Source organism: Mercenaria mercenaria, chromosome 6 (genome assembly GCF_021730395.1).
Source record: "Mercenaria mercenaria strain notata chromosome 6, MADL_Memer_1, whole genome shotgun sequence".
NCBI lineage: Eukaryota > Metazoa > Mollusca > Bivalvia > Venerida > Veneridae > Mercenaria > Mercenaria mercenaria.
In genome coordinates, this window is record NC_069366.1 from 43,692,289 (window position 1) to 43,714,785 (window position 22,497).

The 22,497-nt window shown below is 35.2% G+C and overlaps 1 protein-coding gene across 7 annotated transcripts in view; it reads right to left on the reverse strand.

The window, feature by feature from the left end:
* The window catches only part of LOC123549165 (carbonic anhydrase 2-like), a 36,925-nt gene extending 15,953 nt beyond the window's left edge, over positions 1–20,972 (reverse strand). For 2 of the 7 annotated variants that reach the window (XM_053545682.1, XM_053545681.1), the window contains exon 1: positions 8,430–10,700. Coding sequence is in view for 3 of the 7 variants with exons in the window: in XM_053545683.1 (XP_053401658.1) it covers positions 10,704–10,823; positions 11,780–11,889; positions 17,192–17,306; positions 17,797–17,892; positions 18,105–18,265; positions 20,751–20,904 (756 nt within the window). In the remaining 4 variants the exon portion in view is untranslated. Of the gene's footprint in view, positions 1–6,097; positions 8,405–8,429; positions 10,824–11,779; positions 11,890–17,191; positions 17,307–17,796; positions 17,893–18,104; positions 18,266–20,750 lie in introns of those variants that run through there. The other 5 variants (XM_045337032.2, XM_045337029.2, XM_053545683.1 and 2 more) reach the window with 4 other exon arrangements.
* Between the last annotated feature and the right edge of the window lie 1,525 nt (positions 20,973–22,497).

Below are 22,497 nucleotides of genomic sequence, written 5' to 3' on the forward strand. Positions count from 1 at the left end.
GTTGTTCTGTAGCTATTTTCATATTATATCCAGCAACAGTATAGAACTGTGTCCTGTTAACAAGATCAAAACGAGCGTTTTTTAACAACACGTCGCTCAGCAAGATGGTCCTTTCCTTTTGACCAGACTACACTATTTTTTATTAAATTCAGTTTTCGAACATTGAAAAGGCTCACATTTTCAATCGAAAATATCCAAGTGCGAAATAATTGCGATAACGAAAAGCGTAACATGTCTTTACCTAGCCAAACATTGTTATAATTATCATCATAAGGAAATTTTTACCAAAGTAGAAACTATCTCAAATTATAATGGCGAGCCCACTTGTCTGCGTAGCTCATCTTAATAAGTAAACACATGATTGACCTAAAGTCCTGTACAAAAAATTCCGCAATAAAGGTAATTGAAACTTTAAAATGATTCATTGTGATGCATAGCAACGGAACGTGTGTTTTAAAAGATATGAAAAGATAATTGTTTGACTATTGTTTGTTGTCCTTGTACTGTTGAATCTAACTGATGTATTCTGTTTGTACGTTTTTAGCTCGACTATTCATAGAATAGTAGAGCTATTGGACTCGCCCATGCGTCGGCGTCCGCGTCGGCGTCTGCGTCCGCGTCGGCGTCGGCGTCCGCGTCCGCGTCCCGATTTGGTTAAGTTTTTGTATGTAAGCTGGTATCTCAGCAACCACTTGTGGGAATGGATTGAAACTTCACACACTTATTCACTGCGATAAACTGACCTACATTGCACAGGTTCCATAGCTCTATTATGCTTTTTTACAAAATTATGCCCCTTTTTCGACTTAGAAAATTTTGGTTAAGGTTTTGTATGTAAGCTGGTATCTCAGTAACCACTTGTGGGAATGGATTGAAACTTCACAAACTTATTTACTGTGATAAACTGACTTACACTGCACAGGTTCCATAACTCTATTTTGCTTTTTTACAAAATTATGCCCCTTTTTCGACTTAGAATTTTTTGGTTAAGGTTTTGTATGTAAGCTGGTATCTCAGTACTCACTAATAGGAATGGATTGAAACTTCACACACTTGTTCACTGTCATGATCTGACATGCACAAAGCAGGTCCCATAACTTTATTTTGCTTTTTTTTTAAAATTATGCCCCTTTTTCAACATAGAAATTTTTGGTTAAGTGATTGTATGTAAGCTAGTATCTCAGTATCCACTAACAGGAAAGGATTGAAATTGCACACACTTGTTCACTGTCATGATATGACATGCAATGCAAAGGGTCAATAACTCAACTTCGCATTTTACAAAATTATGCCCCTTTTTCGACTTAGGAGTTTTTGGTTAAATTCCTATTATGTAAGCTGGTATCTTAGTACCCACTAATGGGAATGGATTGAAACTTCACACACTTGTCCACTGTCCTGAGCTGATAAGCACTATGCAGGTTCCATAACCCTGTTTTGCTTTTTTACTAAATTATGTCCCTTTTTCGACTCGTATTCATTCAATCGACAAGGCTGTTGAATAGTCGAGCGTTGCTGTCCTCCGACAGCTCTTGTTTTAAAAACAATAATCCATTTTATCATTTTCTTGATCATAAAATACAATGATAACTATAGCATACGTTTTGAAATATATGTTTTCATTCGTAGAACCGTAATATTGCAAAAATTAAAAAGTGCAAACGTTTTTTTCAGTGTCTACATAAAAAGAAAAACACTGTAGAGGTATCTTTTATCACACAAAAATGTTTCTTTAATGTCTCCGTGACTATAGAGTATTCTTAAATAGACCTGATGATTTTTCTTTCTTTTATGTTTAGTTTATATCAACTTATTCCAACTCGATTGTACCGAAAGTTGCATGAGTATTTTGATCACTCTTACATTCGTTTCCTTGTAAAACTTGTACGAGTGTCATATGAGAAGGTATGCCTGTCATTTAGTGGAACCCAAACCCACGACCCCCGGCTTTAGCGGCCGAAATATTAACACTAAATCACCGTTCTCCTCTCTTTTTTGGATATTCCTTAACAGCATAATGTATAGTTATAGTTCGATTTATATTAATTAACTTATTAAGCAAACGGATGGGGCAAACAAACATTAGAAAATTCAACAGCGTCTTCGTAAACGTTGTATAATTCCATCGAGGACAAGACTAAACCGGGGTGTCAATTCGCAAAGAGCAAGACAAAATAAGTCTGTCATTCCTCTATCTTAAATTTCTCTATCTGTTCTGCGGGTTTTCTCTCGGTTTGTTCCTCTGGTCTAATTGGTCGGTCCGTATTATTGTCCTGAGTGGCCTTCTTTGTATGTAAAACACTTTTGAAAGTGTTAATCCTGAAAATGGTGCTATATAAATCCGGTATAATATATATTTGTGTCTATTGAGTGTTTTTTTTCTATGTTTTTTTCTCCAGATTTTCCTACCTGCAAGAGTGTCATTGTTGTAAATTACATGCCATTTCTTGACATTAATTAACTGGGCATGATGAACTGGAATGAAGCAGCACTGTGTTTATTGACGCTCAAAGAAAGTAGAACAGCTGTCGTAATAATACAAGGTTTGTCATGTAGCCAAACGCTTTAGGCGTGAAATCCAGACAAAATTTTCATCTGATTTGCATTTGCATTATGATTCTTTTTTCAATATCATCTGGATCTCACAATATAGTGGTACGATTTTGTAAAGTCTACTCGAATGCATAACGTGGCGTAATTTTTCATTTCAAAATAGTTAATAGGCAGATAACTCTGGTTCAGTAACGATAGCTTTCTTTAAATTATACGACCCATAACTCTGTTGTACAAACCTTTCAACCTTTTAATGTTAATTTCAAAAGGAAAGTATATAATTGATTTCAAGAACTTTTCAAACTTTAAATTGTAACAATTAACACAATTTTCCAATGGAAAACATTATTTGGCTTAAATTTCTTACATAAACATGCAATAAGTTATAAAAACATTGTAACAGTGACTATAAGTAAACGTTTACAAAAGTGATTAAACACATTCACCAAGTCTCATAGCAATTTCATAGTGATTGCTCACAACGAAATCTATAGTCGAAAAGTAAACAGTAGTATTTTCCATGACCTGGGCTGTACTACTCCCGCACGATAATTTAAACGACAGCATGTTTATATTATTGTTTGATTGTTATGGTTGTCATGCATCGTTGAACTCAAAAAGGTTGTCATTGACAGAAGTTAAGTGCATACTGTAATGTTATACAAAAATATTTTCTGAATTGAAACGTTTTAATGAAGAAAAATCATAATTATCAAACATGTTATCGTTTGAGTTATCGTGCGGGATTTTTCAGCTGATAGTAAAAATATTTTTGTGACTGCTAATTGTACTGCCGATCACATTAATCTAGACGCTCTTGCGAAAAATATTCTGACGTAAAAGTATCTATGGTCGCCTTTATACAATATGACAATCGTGTGAGTTTAAAGCTCACTGATATTTACAATATTTTGTGGATCTTTGCATAATACATGGAAAGAAATTTCCGTCGTAAAACGAATGCTTTGTAATCTTTTTGTATATTTATTGTGTTGCAGCAGAAGTTTTAGAGTGGCTTACAGCAGGTGAAAATTTCGAATATTTTCATCATGGGACATTGTCACTTAAGGAATTAGTCACATGTAAAACATACCGTTTGGTTAACGGTTTCTCAACAAATAAAAAACAAAAAAAAAAAATAATGGCGAGTTTTTCATTTCTAGTAATATTTCTCTCCAAACCAGGACTAGTAAGACATGTCATATGTAAATCTAACGGTTTTCTGTATTTTAAAAATGCATCATTTAGTTTTACAAAGGTTTCTCAGCTAACATAAGTCGAAGCCGGATTATAACTGACCGTCACCATGCATTACTTACAGTTTATATTCGTAATTTTTGCACGAAATATTCGTGCATCAAAATAGTTTGTTATTTGAATCTACGTATTCTTGTTAAATAATATGGATATTTTATAATTGTATTTTGTTATTATCCTGGTATATCGTAAAACATTTTATTTTATAATTTACTAGATAACGCCATTGAACATATACTTGGACAAAGGTAGGCGGTCAGTCAAATAAATGAGTTTCAGTTTCCGTTAGATTTTTTGTCAAATTATACACATTTTATCCAAAATACTGGCGGTTATCCAAGACTTCAATTTTGTTTAACCGTTTTATTGCATAATGTCTTATGTCTCAGACTAAATTGTTTAACAAGCGGGAGTCTAAAGTAAATATGATAATTCCAATAACTGCGCAACTACCATCTGCAAATAACACCGACATGATTGGAATGGACTGTCTTCTCCTGCAAATCTATATTTTGAACTAGGGATCAGTTACCTTCATAGAACGAGTTCTAGCTGTGACGAATCCCACATATATTTCTCTTTTAAGCAGATTCAAAGCCTGAGCTTTGATGGTTTCATGTCAAAAATGAACATGCTAAAACTGATATACGAACGTTTGGTATAATTTATCTGTACAAGTAAATTGAAGTTGTCATTGAAAGCTCTTTTGTTCATACTACATTGACCTCTAAGAAATATATCACGAAAATTTCAATTATCTAAAATATAGTTCAAAACTCAGCGAGAGAGCTTTATGTTCCTTTTTGCTCTAACAATGTTTCAATTTTGTATATGGCTTCTCGTTAAAGGTATGTTACAAACGTTGTAAATGACATCACAAATCATCAGGTCTTTAAATTTTTGCACAAAATCGCAACGCAGTGAATTTATGTAATAACGAAGTGATCCTGATGTAAACATAATCACAGTCAAACTTGTTCGAGTTAAGAGACCACGTGCCCTTTCATTATGGGACCTCTTTTCAGGTTCGGTTCCAGTTTTGTTGTTATTAAACGAATATATATGTTGTTATAAGGTAAAGAAGGCGTAATGAGCGGAAATTTTAAAAACAAGTTGCATCAAAAATAACCTATTTAGATAACAGCAAAAGTTGATCAACCGACGTACAATTATTAAAAAGGTCAAATGCATGTACCTTTTTTTAGCAAATGGCGTCGAAAATTCACTTTTTGTCGTTCCCTTACGTGGTTGTACTGTATACAGTTCTACAGTACGTAATAAAGTCTTTAATAGTTCAAACACGGGATTCTCTGAGACCGCCTCACGGCACAGAAACACGACTTTTGTGATAGTTTATTATATTTAAAAAGATATTTTGAAAATGCAAAACACAACCAGCAAACATGTCAGACTGAACAAGGCTAGGACTCAGCAGAACTGGTTTGAAGATAGTTACCCATTTCCTTATATCTTTTATTTACATCAAATACTAGACAACAATGTTATCATCAAAGCTGCAAATTACAGATAGTGTTAATGCAGTGCTGAGTGATTATGAAAAATATGGAAAACCGATACGACCAGTCACACACGTATCTGATGAGATTCGTTCATTAGAAAGACAACAGCTGAACTTTGAAATAACAATGAACAGATTTCAGTGCGCAATAAATGCGAAACAAGTGCTTACGGAGCATATAGAATGCATTACACACGTGCTTATGTTTATTATTAATTACAGATGTATAAGTCGTAGCAAGATAAACAAAACAGTATCAGATATAAGACATAGATGGGGTAAAATAACCCTCATAATAGTATTATATCTGAATTAGATAGCTTGTATTACTGACATAAAATATCGCGTTAATAATATAAAGATTATAGTAATATTTTGTTGAGACCACCAATTTTGTTACTGAGTGACCAAACTTGAACCCACGACCTCCGGACTGAGTGACCAAACTTGAACCCACGACCTCCTGACTGAGTGACCAAACTCAAAACTGAACTTACGCTTCATATATTACAACAACAGCGTGATGTCGGAGAGATATCGATACGTTCCTCAATGGTACAAAATTTATATTCTTTACAATGAAGAGTTTATCAAACCTGCAGCAAAACTCCCGTCATAACCGTTTAACCTACACTACCCCTGCTAATCCTTGCATATACCAGGTGGTTCAATACTTTACAAGTCATTTATGCACCAAAAATCACTACACTTACAAATCATAAGTAACATATAAATCATAGAATATTTTATAAGTGTAAATTTACTTACATTTATATCATAATTGTTTTCATTCAGTACATCCAATGTACAATATATAACATGTAAAATCGATATTGTAAAATAACAAGATCAAAGTGGTGAAATGAAATTGTAAAATACACAAATAGTTTATATCTATTTTTACTTCCAAGTTATACTTAGATCAATGACACTAGAGCAACATTTAACGTGTGAGAATCATTCAAGGTTATAATGGAAACGACCTTACTCAAGGAGATAAAAAAAAAACTCAGCTGCAAGTCGAGGCAAGTCTGCTGGCCTGTGTACGATCAATATTGTAAACAGATCTGGAAAATCTCCTCCTTCGTGATTAAGGAAATGTTTTTACATTTTTCAGACGAAATCGAAAATCAATGAGGTGAATGTCTATATACTTCATTCATGAATATTTACTTTAAGAAGATAATTTTCCAATCTGTTAATGCAGCAGAAGCTGGCGTTCGTTTGTTTATATTATGTATTTGCATCTGATGAAACATGTTAAAATTGTTGTCTTTCTTAAAGCGAATGTATGAGGTTGCTAAAATTGCATTTTTTTTGCTAACACGACGTCAGAAGGCTGATAGGGATGAAATACAACGGACGGTTGCATTCCATTACCTTATTGATTTTGATCGATTAATACAGATTAAAAAGTGATATAAAATTACAAAACTGCTGTATTAATTATTTACCATCCAAATATTAAAAAAATATGCTTCATTTATGTTTGTCGAATTTTATAAAAAAAAGAAAATAAATTTTAATAGTAGATTAAAGACAATAGTGTTTTAAATTTTAAAAAGTTAATTTATTTTAACAAAATATTAAGGAAACGTGTACCATACCTTAAACTTTGGTAATGGTCATGTGCGACAAATCTGCACACAAGAAGATACTTATTGAATGTTTTTGTTTTGCATCAAATTCTAACCTGAGCTGTACAGTCTTATCCTTTAGAAACATTTCACGTAGGCATGTTAAAGAATTGTTAATAATTGGTAAGAGTTATTGCGTGAAATAAATGACCTCGATTATCACCGTCCCTGCAAGTAATTTTATTGAATTTTCAAATCAAAAGAGACAAAGCTGGTAAAAATATATCTTGTTTTTTACTATACTGTATTCGTAATAAAATCTATTTTTTAAATTAATTTTAAAACTATCTAGCTGTTTTCCTATAATTTCTAATTGATATTATATTCTATGTCGGTCAAAAGCTATACATAGCTATGTTTATAATGTTATTTTATCTACCGACAATAAATAAATATTGACTTGACTTCACTTGACTTGATATTCCGTAGAAATATATAGTACAAGGCCCGGTTAACAAGCTTTCTGAATACCACACACTCAGGTAGTCGGTTAATTACTCTCCTAGTTTCGGCGTTAACAAGTACTTAAAACTAGTCAAAAATTAAAGGTTGGAAATACCTCACAGTGAAAACGCGGAGGCCACCATGCTGACGTTTATAAGGAAGTGCAATAATTGGCTTAATAAAATCAGGTAGAAATAATCATTGAAAGTTTCAAATGAAACGTATGATTAGAAACGGAACTTGAATTTCTAAAGAGATAACCACGTTACAAGTATTTGGAGATACAAAATATATTTTTGACTATCATTGTTGATCGTACACTGTTACAGTGAACAATCTGATTTCTTTTTCGTCTTGCAAGTCTGCCTCTCGTCCCTATGTTTGTTTTGTCATATTTTTCTCGTTTTCATCATTAACAGTGGAAGTAACTCTACTAGGTTGCTTTTATATTGACATTTTTATTGGCCCTGGCTTGGTTCAGCAACCAAATAAAATGTGCCATTTTAGAGGCTTATATGTTTGCAGTATTAAGAAAAATAACCATACAGCCAGGGAACCGGTCTAATATCTTGTATACAATCACCGTTGTAATACTTTTTTCAGATTTAATGCTTTTCCTTATCTATCTCATTTACTCTGGAGGATATTTAAGGACTATCCTAGATAACTATACTGGAAAATAAATTATGTATTCTAATTGCTATTGATATGTCACCTTCTCAAAACAAATAAATAAATACTTCCAAATTTCTCATTATCAACTTGATTTTTCGTTGTTTTTAAATTTCTATCTGACAAAAGAACTTCAGTGTTGTGGTGGTTTTCTTTCTATATACCCTGATCATAACAAGTGTCACTAAACAATTTCGTTCGTTGCCTTGGGACCGGGTTTGGGTGAAGTACGCAGGCCAGGGGCCGCAGTACTCTAGTTCAAACCATGGCTTTGATTTAGCTTACAATAACGAAAGTAACAAATAACAATTACAAATGGAAATAAATGGAAAAACAGTTTTACTCACTGTTATTTCATTATGATATGTCCAATACAGGTCCAGCATAAAATCAATATTGTAAGATCAAAGTTGTGTTTACTTCCACATTGAATATAGACAAGTTGAACAAATAAAACATAAAACGTAAGAGAATCGTTACTTCGGCAGGCTGTTTGCCTGTATACGATCAATACTGTTAATAGATACGGAAATCCTCATGCTCGTACATTTTCTACACAAAGAGGAAAACCAGTGAGTGTAATTAAATCGGGGAAATCAATTAACGAAGTAGCAGCTGGCTTTCTTTTGTTTATATTATATATATCATTTCCATTAGTGAGTTTGCATTTGATCAAACATGTTTGCATAGTCGTCTCTTTAACGCAAACATTTAGTAAACTTAAAATATACCAAAGACAGTTGCAAATACCCTTTTTTTTTTGAACTCATGGATCTTATGATATACCGACACAATCAATTAATCAAGTTTGTCTGCAGACCAAAACAAGAGCTGTCTCCATAGGATGACACATGTCCCCGATGGCACTTTGAATGAATATATAGTTATGGCCGATGTTAGAGTTTAGGACCTTTGACCTACGGAACTGGGTCTTGCGCGCGACACGTCGTCTTACTGTGTCACACATTCATGCGTAGATATTTTAAAATCCATGCATGAATGACAAAGATATGGACCGGACACGCCTATCAATGCACTATCATGAAAAATGACCTTTAACGTCTAAGTGTGACCTTGACCTTTGTGCTACGGACCTGGGTCTTGCGCGCGACACGTCGTCTTACTGTGGTACACATTCATGCCAAGTTATTTGAAAATCCATCCATCGATGACAAAGATATGGACCGGACACGCATATCAATGCACTATTCATTAACATCTAAGTGTGACCTTGACCTTTGAGCTACGGACCTGGGTCTTGCGCGCGACACGTCGTCTTACTGTGGTAAACATTCATGCCAAGTTATTTGAAAATCCATCCATCGATGACAAAGATATGGACCGGACACGAAAATTGCGGACAGACTGACAGACAGACTGACAGACCGACAGACCGACGGACCGACAGACGGTTCAAAAACTATATGCCTCCCTTCGGGGGCATAAAAATTAGCACACCAGTTTTTCTCCGACCTTAACTTAAGATGGCATATTACTAAACATTTCGACCGTATGTATTTAATTTGTTTTAACTTACTGCTGTTCCTACACAACCGTTGTGACGTTTGCGTATAATCAATGATTGTAAGGGGTACAATTCGTTCTTAGGCTCGTTTTTTGTTTTGGTTGGGTTTGATGATGGAGGAAACCTCAGGTGCTTCTGGCATTATTTCATCACGGACCGCACCTGGGTAGAACCACCGACCTTCCGCAAGCCAGCTTAATGGCTTCCTCATATGAATCATTGTATTTATGCGTAATTTCCTGAATTTCCAGTTTAAATCCTTGTTTACACAATGTCATTATGCTTTACACCAGTCATAAAAACAACATGTGTATTTTTCATATCTATTGATATAAAATATTTAACATATTCTTTGGTAAAAAACTTTTAAAAGTTCTTGCTTGAAATTTGGCATAAGTATACTATATTGTGGCATATCAACACGTTAAAATGACTTGTACTAGTTTTATCAAGCATTATCTCGAGACATATTTCAGTCCTGTGCATATACAGGCTGGATAGCAGACAGTTTTATCATCCGTCTTCAACCGCCGTAGACTCGCAATGACAATCAAGGTCCGCGCGATAACATACAATTATCGAAATTAAACATTATCCCTAACAAAATTAATAACAAATGTTATTATCATTAGCATGTGACTATTACACAAAAGCAAATTTCAAATTTCTTATCTCAAGGTATTCTTGATTCATAATTATTATGCCATATAGCAGCAAGACGAATTTATGCTGACTAATTCTTGTAGATATCAGACGTCTTACAACAGATCACAACAATAAAAATAATAACGCCAAAATGAACCAATAAATACTGATAAAATATCATTTTGTAGACTGGTGATGTTTCTTTTTCTTGAAATTATATGACATGTTTTGCTTTATGGTGAAACAATTCTGACACAAATTTGATGCCTGTCCACATGATTTCACATGTCTACTTCAGAAATTAAAGTAAGCGTTGTTGATATGTTCTTTAAGTATGACATTGTTCATTTGAGATTATGAGACAAACACTGTCTTTACATAATATTTGTTATCGTAAAGTGGATTTCATGTTACATATTTGCTAATATATGTAATGGTAAAAATGATGAATTTATTTGAACGAGGCGCGGACTTTCCTCTGACTTTCCTTAGCTGGAACAGGTACAGGCGGTCGGTAATTGTCCTGCATGCAGTTTCCGTCAGAATCCTTCAAACTCCTCAATGTTTTCATCTGCAACAAAAAATACGAAACACATTAATTATGGTTTAAATGTCAAAACAAAGTTTGATGGCTATTACACTCAAGAAGGCGGCCATGAAGGCTCTTTGTCCCTTATTTGAGTGAAATATTTACATAATTTCTTAGTAGAAGACCATTGTACCATACTTTATGCCAAATATCTGAGCCAAGAGAATAACGGTTTTAAGTAAGATCAGATTTAATGTTTTTCTCTATAAGTTTAAGTAAAATAGGCGAACACCAGGACGTGACCAATTCTGACACCAGGGGCATGGTTAGAATGAACTTGGTTTCAGACAAGAATATTCTTTCAGAGTTTTTTTCTATAAATGTCTATTTAAAACAAATAAATCTCTGAGCAGGCCGTTTTCGATCCAGGGTATGATTTGAACTGACTTGGTAGAGAACTTCTACTCAGTGCTACATGCCAAATATCTAAGCTGAGGGTAGGAAGAACTTTAATGCTTTTTTTATATATATAAGTCCATTGAAAGCAAGTTAATCCCGGTACGGAGCAAGTTTTGAACACAGGGGGATTATTTGAATAAATACGACAGATAACCACTAAATACCACTAGATAATGCTACAAACAAAATATCTAAGATTTTTTCAAAGTTGTTCCCTGTAGATGCCGTGGTAACCAGAATTCTGCACGGAATGAAATTCTTTGAAAACCATCAAAAAAAAAAAAAAAAAAAAAAAAAAAAACAACAAAAACAAAAAAAAAAAAACCCACCCAGGCCAAGTTTTATCAACTTCAACTTCCAATAGCTGTTTAAGTAAAAATTTTGACGCAGGAATACGGACGTCTGACAAAGTTCAGGTGAGCTAAAAAGACAGTCGCCAATCTATGGTATTGTTAAAGTTTCTGTTCTATTTGGCGCCATCTAATGTAACTGAAACTCACTTTGTACGTACTCTACATAAAATTACAACAGTTAATTACCTGGTCTGCTGAATATTGAACAGAATCTTCGAACACAATCCACTGGACACTTTCATACAGGGGTGGAGTAGTCAAAGACCCTTCGTACGTCCAATATTTTGACGTATTTCCTAAAATGTAATATCGTGAAACATACATGTTTAAATACAATAGTGAAGAATGTATGAGTCTTTCTGTATATAGTTTGACATTATACATCATTAATCATTTTAGTTTTTCAAAATATATTAATATCGAACATTTTGCAAAACATTTTAATTCTTATTTTTGACTATATTTTTTATCTCAAAAACCTTTTTAGTATCAACAATGGTGAAAAATTAAAAAAGTTGATTTTTAAGGCACAGTTTCACAATGGGAATATTCTATGAGTAAATACATTGTAGTCAAACAATAAATATCTCAATCCATCAGTGTAATCAGGAAAATATTAGCATGGAATGCAACCACATTATATAGACGAGGCATTATGTAACGGTGCAATCCGAAAATCCCGAATATTTACTTCCTGAAGAGCACTTCCGGAATTCTTTGTTTACAAAGTTACAGGATATTCCTCAACGTGAATCTTCCGTGAAATATGTCCTTCCTAAGGGTAAGTTACGTATTTATTGTATATGAATTGATTAAAAATATATTTTTTTAATTTGTTTTACTGATAAACTTCAATATCACTCGATGAATAAAGAATTATTCATCAGAAAAAAAATTGACTGAAGGATTCCCCTGCCTAAATGACGACATCGAGCACTGCCTCGCGCACGCGCTTTTTGGTGCCCTTTTTGATAAACAATGCTACTGGACTAAACCTCTGACGTTTCATTGTTAAGAACTGAGAAATAAAGATGCATTCAATTTTGTGTACATGTGGTAAGTTTTTTATCATTATTTCATTACAGTTACCAACCATTGGCAAGGCTATCAAGAGAAGGCGACTGTATGATACAGGGCTGATAGCAAGGGCATACAAAGATGTAGTCTCTTCTGGGATGTCTGTGTACAAGGCAGCCAGGTTATATAGTATACCAGAGTCCACTCTACGTGATAGAACCCTTGGGCTCCAGCCAGTGACAGGAGAGAAAGAAAATCTACCCAGCAGTGGTCCGCCTCCAACATTTACTGCCCAGGAGGAGCAGAAACTAGTAGAACATATAAGCTACATGGCAAGCATTGGGTATGGCTATACCCGTGCTGAATTTCTCTGCTTGGCATTTGATTGGGCTGTTACTTTAGGAAGGAAGAAACAGAGTGATCCAGATGTTGCAGCATCATGGTACAAGGGATTCAAAAGACGGAACCCAGATGTAACTTTAGCCAAACCCCAGAAATGGTCTTTGCTTAGAGCAAAGTGTACCTCGGATGAGACCATGGACAAGTATTTTTGTGAACTGGCGAAAGTGTTGAAGAAGCATGACCTTGAGAACCACCCAGAGTTCATCTAGAATGTTGATGAAACAGGTTTAATGATCGAGCACAACCCCCGCCATGATATATGTATGAAGGGAACAACACCTCAGACCATAACCTCAGACAGGGGGAAAACAGTGACAATCATTGCTAGTGGAAGTGCAGCAGGCAGTAGATTACCGCCATACTATGTATTCCCAGGAATGAGATGGAACCCGGACCTTTTGACAGGGGCTTCTCCAGGATCAGCTGGTACAGTTACAGAGAGCGGATGGTCTAATTCTGCTGTGTTTATGGAATACCTAGAACAGCACTTCCTTAAGCACGTTTCAACCAAGGATCATCCTGTCATGATTTTGTTCGACGGCAACAAGTCCCATGTCAATCTCACACTTTCTACATGGGGAGAGGCAAACATTGTGGTATTATTTGTGTTGCCACCTCACACCTCGCATGTAACACAACCCCTTGATGTAGGTTGCTTTGGACCGCTTAAGAACATCTACCATAGTGAGTGCAAGGCTTACATGTGCAGGAACCCAGGGATGCAGATCAACCGCTGCAATATAGCAGGTGTCCAGCAAGGCATACAACAAAGGAGTTTGTGCAGAAAATCTTATAAGTGCTTTCAAGAAGACTGGTGTGTATCCTCTACTGCGGACATCTATAGGAGCTGCAAAGACTACTCCATCCACCATTTACATTGAAAACAAGGAACAGCCAATCAGTGAACCTGCTGAGTCTGTATTAATCCTTGAAAGCAAAAAAAATCTTGAAAGTGCTTGAGAAAACAAAAGGTACCAGAAAGAGGAAGCCTACCATCATGGGTGATATATCATCTCCATCAAAGAAGTTGCTGATGACTCCAGTTGATCATCCAAAGAAAATTGAAGTCAACAAGAAAGACAAGAAGGGAACAGCATCAGAAGTACCTGGTCCATCTGGGGAGAAGGTTGTGCCTAAGAAAAACACAAAGAGAGTCAATAAAGCACCATTGTCACCAATCCCTGGTCCATCTGGTGACAGTAACACTTTTGGCTCAGAGGAAGACTCCCACAGTGAGATTGCTGAGGAAGACCTTTGTTGTGTTTGTGGAAAGTTCACGCCAGAGCCCATGAACCTGATGTACACGCTGGAACTTGTGCAGTGGGGACAGTGTGATAAGTGTGGCCACTAGACACACCTTAAATACTGCTGTGATGTGAAGTTTTTAAGGAGGCATGATGAGTTCTTGTGCCACCACAGTGTTTAACTGAATGTGATAAATTGCTGTTTGTGATATCATTTATTTATTTTATTCATTTTGTATGCTATAATATACTATTCTTTTCCACAGCAGATTAAATAATCCAGTAGCCAGATCTTTCAGCTTTGTTTACTTGTTATTTTTGAATATCTGGATGGAAGTTTAGTGCAGTAGCATTATTTCCCACAATTCCACCGATAATTGATATCAGTAACATCCAAGATGGCGACCATGGTCGGTCAATTTGTGACCTAATATTTCCGATAACTGCGTTCCCAGGTGAATAAAATTAACTTTTAATGAAAATAAGATAATTTTTCTTTAAAATGGGACAAATTTTGGTAAGCATATAAATTAAATGTTGTGTATAGTGGAATATCAATCATTAATACACCGGTAATTGGTAAATCAAGGATATAATTCGTTACTCAGGGCAACACATTGTGTATCAGTTAGTAACTTTTGTTATTGCGATAAGCCATTATTTTATACAGTTATTCGGGTAATCATACCAAAGCTTTTAATTTCTATGCGTTTGTATCAAATGATTACATTTTTTATTTTGGAAAAGTAAAGAAAGTTATATGTCATTTACTATAAAGCAAAAATGTTCAGTGCTAGTTATAATTAGTATCAAGCTAAATTCAAATAAAAGTGGTGCGCCAGATATGAATTTAAACGAATTTTTCTCTCATGGAAAACAAGTACTGACACACTTTGCGTTGTCGCTTTTTCGCAAGATGTTTGAACTTAGATACTTTTCAGAGTTCTAGTCTAAATATTGCATAACTACAGAAGAAAAAAGCATCAATGATGAAAATAACTAACTTATCAAGCACGTTAAGGAAAAAAATTACACGAACTTCAAATAACCTATAATCAGAATGTTGTTACGTTCTTAGTATGCTGAGAGTCAGTGTGTTTTTAGCCCAAATATGGGTACAACAAAGAACATGCTGGTTTTACTTGGAATTATTACTCATATGATTAAAAGCGACAAGCACATTGAGCATTTATTGATTTAAGTAAAACTTGGAATCAAAGGGAAAATGTTAGAAGCACTTGGAGTGCGGACTCAACTGCTGAATAAGTCTCAACAAGTAATGCAACTTTCCTGTCAGTCCCATAGCCAACAGAAGTATGCAAAATATACTGAGAGACACAGCACATAACTCTGGTTAGTTTGACCATATCATGGACATTGTTCCAGGACATATGTAAGACATGAATAATATAAACAGGAATGGTTGCTACACCCTTATCTAAACAATAAATGCATTGTTGTTAGTATGCATAATGATTGATTACACAAGATGAAATGACCCTCTTGTTTATATACTACAAGGAATAGAACAAAAACTGGAGATGAGACAGAATGGAATTGATATCCATTTATACAGAACCATGTGACCAAATGTCAACGACTAGAAAAGTTACCAAAACACATAACGCAAGGATAATCAGATGCAAGACATGGCTGATGATCTACATTACCACACTGCATTCAACCATGCCATGTGTTCCACGGTTAATTAAACGCCAGATTCACGACACGCTTTGTGATTATAACTGTCGTAAAATTTAAACCTGGATTTTAATTTATTTTTACTATTGTACCGTTACTTTTGCGGCCAAGAAAAAAGTGTTGTTAATTCAAGTTTTCTATCATTGCTACAATATATTATAGTAGCGTATTTTATATTTATTTTTCACAGAATTATTGTAACCTTCATTTTCTGTGCGTATTGTTATGTGTTATTTGTATATGTATTGTCTCATTTATCTTTACACTTTTGAATTTGAAATGAACTTGAAAACCTGGAGTTTGCTTTTAAATAGTTTGATATTGTAAACGATTGCAATTAATTGTTACAACATTGAAAACAAAAATCATGATCTTCAGAAATGGTGGTCGTTTACCTGCAAATATTTGTATTTGGAAGCGGAAATAATAAACAAGTTTGTATATTTACAGTTATAGAGTTCATAAGGCTAGGTCGCTGACTTCAGGGCGCTAGGCCGCCAACTTAGCAACATGTGTTCATTACAGATGGCTCTGTCGGTGAGGCAAAAACACGCCTATCGGCAAAGCCTTAAAGACTGTTTTCAAGATGAACAAATACTTACGTAAGTTTAAACAAACATCTTTAGACATATATTTTGTAGATTAGAATTTTTGACGACATTGCACCAAATTTTAACTATGGAAACATGTGAGGTTTAGGGTTTTAACCACGGTTCTAAAGTAGAAGTTGTTCTTTACAGTTTTGTAAGCGATTATTAGGAATAAAAAACTCAAAATGATTTATGAAGAGCTTGCCATAATGTCTCTTCAGTGACAAAACCATTAACAGGATATGTCAACTTCATTATGATCTACTAGGCAGTACAGAGGTAGGATCAAAGGATGTGTCACCTTCAAAAAGTCCTACAAAGCACAAGACGGGATCAAAGAGTGTAAGAAGACTTTCAGGTTGTTTTTACTTTAGTTACTGGGCAGTAGACGATTGGCATCAAAAGATGTAGTAGACGAACTGGATCAAAGACTTTAAGAAAACGTACTAGGCAGTAGACATGTCATTTCTTGCGTCAAATTTGACGTCACGACTAAAGCTAGTAGTCCCACCACTGATTATTATTTCCGTATTCGATAGGAGATGAATACTGGATTTTGCATTCGTTACTAAAATATATGCTGTATTAAATAGAAAATACGTAGGTATATAATAAAATGATGTATCAATTTCACGAAGACTTACCAGGGAGTAGACTTTTGGGATCAAATGATGTATCGATTTGATCTTCAGTATCACTTGACGTCACTTTTCCAATGTTGTCTGTAATTGATTTAAATGACTGATTCTCTGTCCCTACCTGAAAAACGCATTAAACACATTAAACATTTGAGCGAGGCCTTCAAAGAGAGTGATGTTTGGAGCTTTTCTCACCTATAAGACAAAGTATACCGAGTGAAACAGCAATGTGAGGAAAACTTAAGTTTATTGCTTGTCCCACAATGGTCACTGGTCACTGACTTTTGTACGCCCATTTAAATTTAGTAGGCGGTGATGAGACCATTTGCAGAGCGCAAAATAAGGTCTGTAGGTCAAAGGTTAAGGTCACAAATTGAGCTCAAATGTCAAATCCGACGTCATATTTCGTGTCCGGAGGATATAAACCACTCATGGTTGGCAAATAGGGTGGTGAACAACACATAAACGTTTTGATAGATCATAAACGACCAAAAGGTCTTTAGCGGGAAAATTGTCTTTGTCGCTTGAATAACGAATATGTCACTTAGCACTATACTGATAGGAGTTCTATTGCCCCGTGGTATAAATGACATACAACAGAAATAACTTACTTCAATCATTATACCAAGAACAGCCAATCCGTCACTCTTGTCGGCAGATTCACCAAAGCTTTTGTATTTTGAAGCATTCCAGTGAACCAGATGTAGCTTTATAAATAAATAAGACGATATCACCTTTACAAAGCTGATAAAATATTATCTTGCTGTAGATTTTGCAACTGAGAGTTGCCAGTTTGAAAAGGATAGAAGAGATCGTATGTATAATGTGTATCTTACGAACTGGTATGATTATGTAAAAATGACTCTTTTTATCAATCATGTTTCTGAACAGAAAAATGATGACTATGAAATGAATTTACCTCAGCTGCATATTTTTTACCATCGATGGTATGTTCGGAGCCCTTTGTATCATCAGATCCCCAGTGAAGATGGAATTGTTCTAGTCGGTAGGTGTCACCTTTTAACGGCCCGCCCGTCAACTCTGACAATAAAGTGCTATTGTTTGTATAAGCTGAAATATCTACATTTTCAAAGATGGAATTTTTAAAACTATCGTTTCTCCTTTGATAAAAACTTCTGATGAGATAACATATAAAACAGAATTTCAAAGATGGAATTTTATTAAAACTATTGTTTTTCCTTTTCCTAATTCATGATGAAATGATCTCTAAAATTGAATTTTGATTGTCAGAAGTATTTATTTCCATACGTTTATTTTAGTTTCGTATGACATTGATATATTACAATTAAACTTTAATAAGCGATACTAAAACAGCTTTTAAGACCGTCATGGTAGATCAGAACAAATATTACGATGTTTTGAAGATTTAAACCGCGCCTTTAATTGAAATAATGCTAATGTATAGTCAAAATATAAGACACAACTCACGAGTTTTGATTCTACAGAGGCAAGATATGTTACAAAGGTTACCGCGCTAATTATAGCAACAAATAGAAAAGAAACAAGAGATCACAGAGTGATCTTGGCGCCCACCAATGTGCCATTTTTGAGTGTTCCAAATTTCAAGACTTACTGACTAGCTCAAGGTCAAATTTCATTTCCGTACACAACACTTTGCATGTGGTCCAAATTCGAAAGCTGTAGCTTGAGAAATGTGAAAGTAGGTCACTAGATCAATTTCAAGGACGAAATGTGAAAGTAGGTCACTAGGTCAAAATCAAGGTCAAATTACACTTCAGAACACAAATTTATGCATGTGGTCCAAATTTAAAGCCTGTACCTTCAAAAATGTGAAAGTAGGTCACTAGGTCAATGTAAAGGTCAAAGTTTGTTTCGGTACACAATCCTATGCATGTGGTCAAAATTTGAAACCTGTAGCTACAGAAATGTGAAAGTAGGTCACTAGGTCAATCTTAAGGTCAAAGTTCATTTCGGTACACACAACTAAGCATGTGGTCCAAATTTGAAGGCTGTAGCTCGAGAAATGTGAAAGTAGGTCACTAGGTCAAAATCAAGGTCAAATGTTATTTCGGAACACAGAAATATGCATGTGTTCCAAATTTGAAGCCTGTACCTTCAAAAATGTGAAAGTAGGTCACTAGGTCAATGTAAAGGTCAAAGTTTGTTTCGGTACACAAAACTATGCATGTGGTCCAAATTTGAAGGCTGTAGCTTGAGAAATGTGAAAGTAGGTCAGTAGGTCAAAATCAAGGTCAAATTCCAATTCGGAACACAAAACTATGCATGTGGTCCAAATTTGAAGCCTGTACCTTCAAAAATGTGAAAGTAGGTCACTAGGTCAAAGTCAAGGTCAAAGTTTTTTTTCAGTGCACAAAACTATGCAAGTGGTCCAAATTTGAAGGCTGTAGCTACAGAAATGTGAAAGTAGGTCACTAGGTCAAAATCAAGGTCAACTCATGTCAAGGTTCATCTTGCCACACAAAACCATACATGTGGTCCAAATTTGAATGTTGTAGGTTATTGACAAGAAGATCTTAAAATCTTTTCCCTATATAAGTCTATATGAACCATGTGACCCCCCAGGGCAGGGCCATATTTGACTCTAGGGGGATAATTTGAACACACTTGGTAGAGAACCACTAGATTATGCTACATTACAAATGCCAAAGCCCTAGGCTTTGTGGTTTGGACAAGAAAATTTTCAACGTTTTTTCCTATGTAAGTCTATGTAAACCATGTGACCCCCGGGGCGGAGCCATATCTGACCCTAGGGGGATAATTTGAACAATCTTAGTAGAAGACCACTAGATGATGTCATATACAAAATATCAAAGCCCTAGGCCCTGTGGTTTTGAACAAGAGGTTTTTCAAAGTTTTTCCCTATATAAGTCTATATAAACCATGTGACCCCCGGGGCGGGGCCATATTAGACCCCAAGGAAATATTTTGAATCATCTTGGTAGAGGACCACTAGATGATGCTTCATATCAAATATCAAAGCCCTAGGCTCTGTGGTTTTGGACAAGAAGATTTTCAAAGTTTTTCCCTATATAAATCTATGTAAATTATAGAAATAAACAAAGGGCCATAACTCACTAAAAAATTGTTGAACCAGTCTGATTTTCAGGGGGACACAACTAGGGTACCAATACATCATTCTGACAAAGTTTGGTCAAAATCCCCCAGGTAGTTTCTGAGGAGATGCGATAACGAGAAATTGTTAACGGACGGAAGGACGGACGGACGGAAGGACGACGGACCACGGACGCAGAGTGATTTGAATAGCCCACCATCTGATGATGGTGGGCTAACAATACAGTTCACTTGTCAAAAGTAAGTTGAAGCTTAATATATAATTCTATGCTGTATATTCATATTTTCACTTGATACCAAGTAACTCAAACAAGGAAAACGATATGTCTAGAAATATGTGTAACTAAAGAAATGTTTTGAGACTTTATATGGTATGCAGATGCATATAAAAAAATTGTCTTGTCGGTTGTACAATTTCATTCTTAACTCTGCAGTATAGCGTTTCAATAGTAATTAATAAATAGCATTTTCAATCGTAAAATCACTGTACCTGATGTTGATTTGATTTGACACATAATACTGTGTCCATTGTTCTTCAAGCATAGCTTGCTTTCTGGGTTATACTTGGTGTTTAATGCACCTAGATCCGAGTCATACACAGCCTGTGACGTCACGATGTCAATCGGTGATTGCCTTTGCCCCATGCCGGGCTTGTTATCTATGTAGTACTTCGCCCATATTGACGGACCTAGAAAACAAAATTAAACATTTAATAAGAAAATGTATAACTCTGGTCATGTTTCCCATCTCACAGTTCAGTAAAACTGAAACTGTATGGAGTTTTTGATGTTGCAACATTTTGGTCTGTGCAGCATTTCGCAGGCAGTTTATAGCACAGAAACAATATACATTCCCTTATAACTGATAAACACATAACAAAACAAACATGTTTTTTCCTTTAAAAATGTGAAATGTCATAATTCTAGACTGGGCAGACGCGCTGATCTTCTGTTAAACACTGTGGAGTACGTTTAATGTGTTCGAGCTATATGACATGTTAAGGATATTGGCGAAAATGTTTTTGATAACGAAAATAACTAGTTCTAGCTTAAGTTTATACGACTTTATTTTAGCTCGATTGTGATGAAACCTTGAGACTTATTTGAACCGCTCTCGGGTTACCTTCCTGGAAAAACCAGTACTGGTGTCATATGAGTACTCATGGTCGTGACCCCAATGGGGCACGAACCCACGACCCCTGGGTTGAGCAGCCGACACCTTAACCACTATGCCACCGCTCCCCTTAGTTTTGTTTCCTGTACGTTCACACATCAATATTTAGCGGAATATATTTGCTTTTTTTTACTTTTCTTGCAGGGGTCTGGTGGCATCATAACTTATACCATTTTACTCGATGCAGAAAAAAATACAGATTTATGATGCTGAAATTAAAGTGCCACAGGCATTAAAATTTCACACAATAACGTGCTGCTTGTTCGTTTCATTTAGACCATATAGATACAATATAAGATATGGCTTTGGTAGGTGACAATTAATTTTTACATTAGAAAAAGAACTGCTTCAGTGATTTACATGTTATATGCATCACATAATGTAACATTTGATTTACATATTCGAGTCAGATGCGCAGATTTTTCAACAGGAGCAGATGAAATATTTAAAAAACGTTTTGCAGACGATGCATTTATTCGGGTACACAAAATGCGAACACATTGTAGAGTATGCATTTTGTATAGAAATATTAAGCGTATTCATCCCGAAGATCTTAAATAACTTGGAAGAAGCTACGTTTTTTATTCAATGTGATAAAATTGCCTGATTAATTTCTATCAATCTGTCCATGTCATTACTATGAAAAATCGAATCAGTGTTATTTGCTGGTCGTATTTTAAACGTAGCATCTTCCAAGTTATTAATAATAATACAAATAAAAATAGGCGTCTAATCAAATTATTCAGCTTCAGTATTTGTGCATCTGTGTCTCACGGTTGGCTTACAGCATAAATTTGAAAACTGAAAAAGCAACTTGTGAAAGGACACATTGACACGTTGCGGAAAAGCACGTTGCTGTATGCTTTAGAGATTTTCGCTAATCAGCAATTGTCCGGTTATTAGTCTCGTCGGTACAACCATTATTTCCCGTCCTAATTGGGGTTAGAATGTCGGTCTTGCAAGAGATAATAAAGGTAAATGGAACATCCTTCCCCGTTGTAGTTCTCATTTGAAGTGACACAGCAGGAATTCTCATTTTCATTCATCTTTAAAAACTCTTTTTT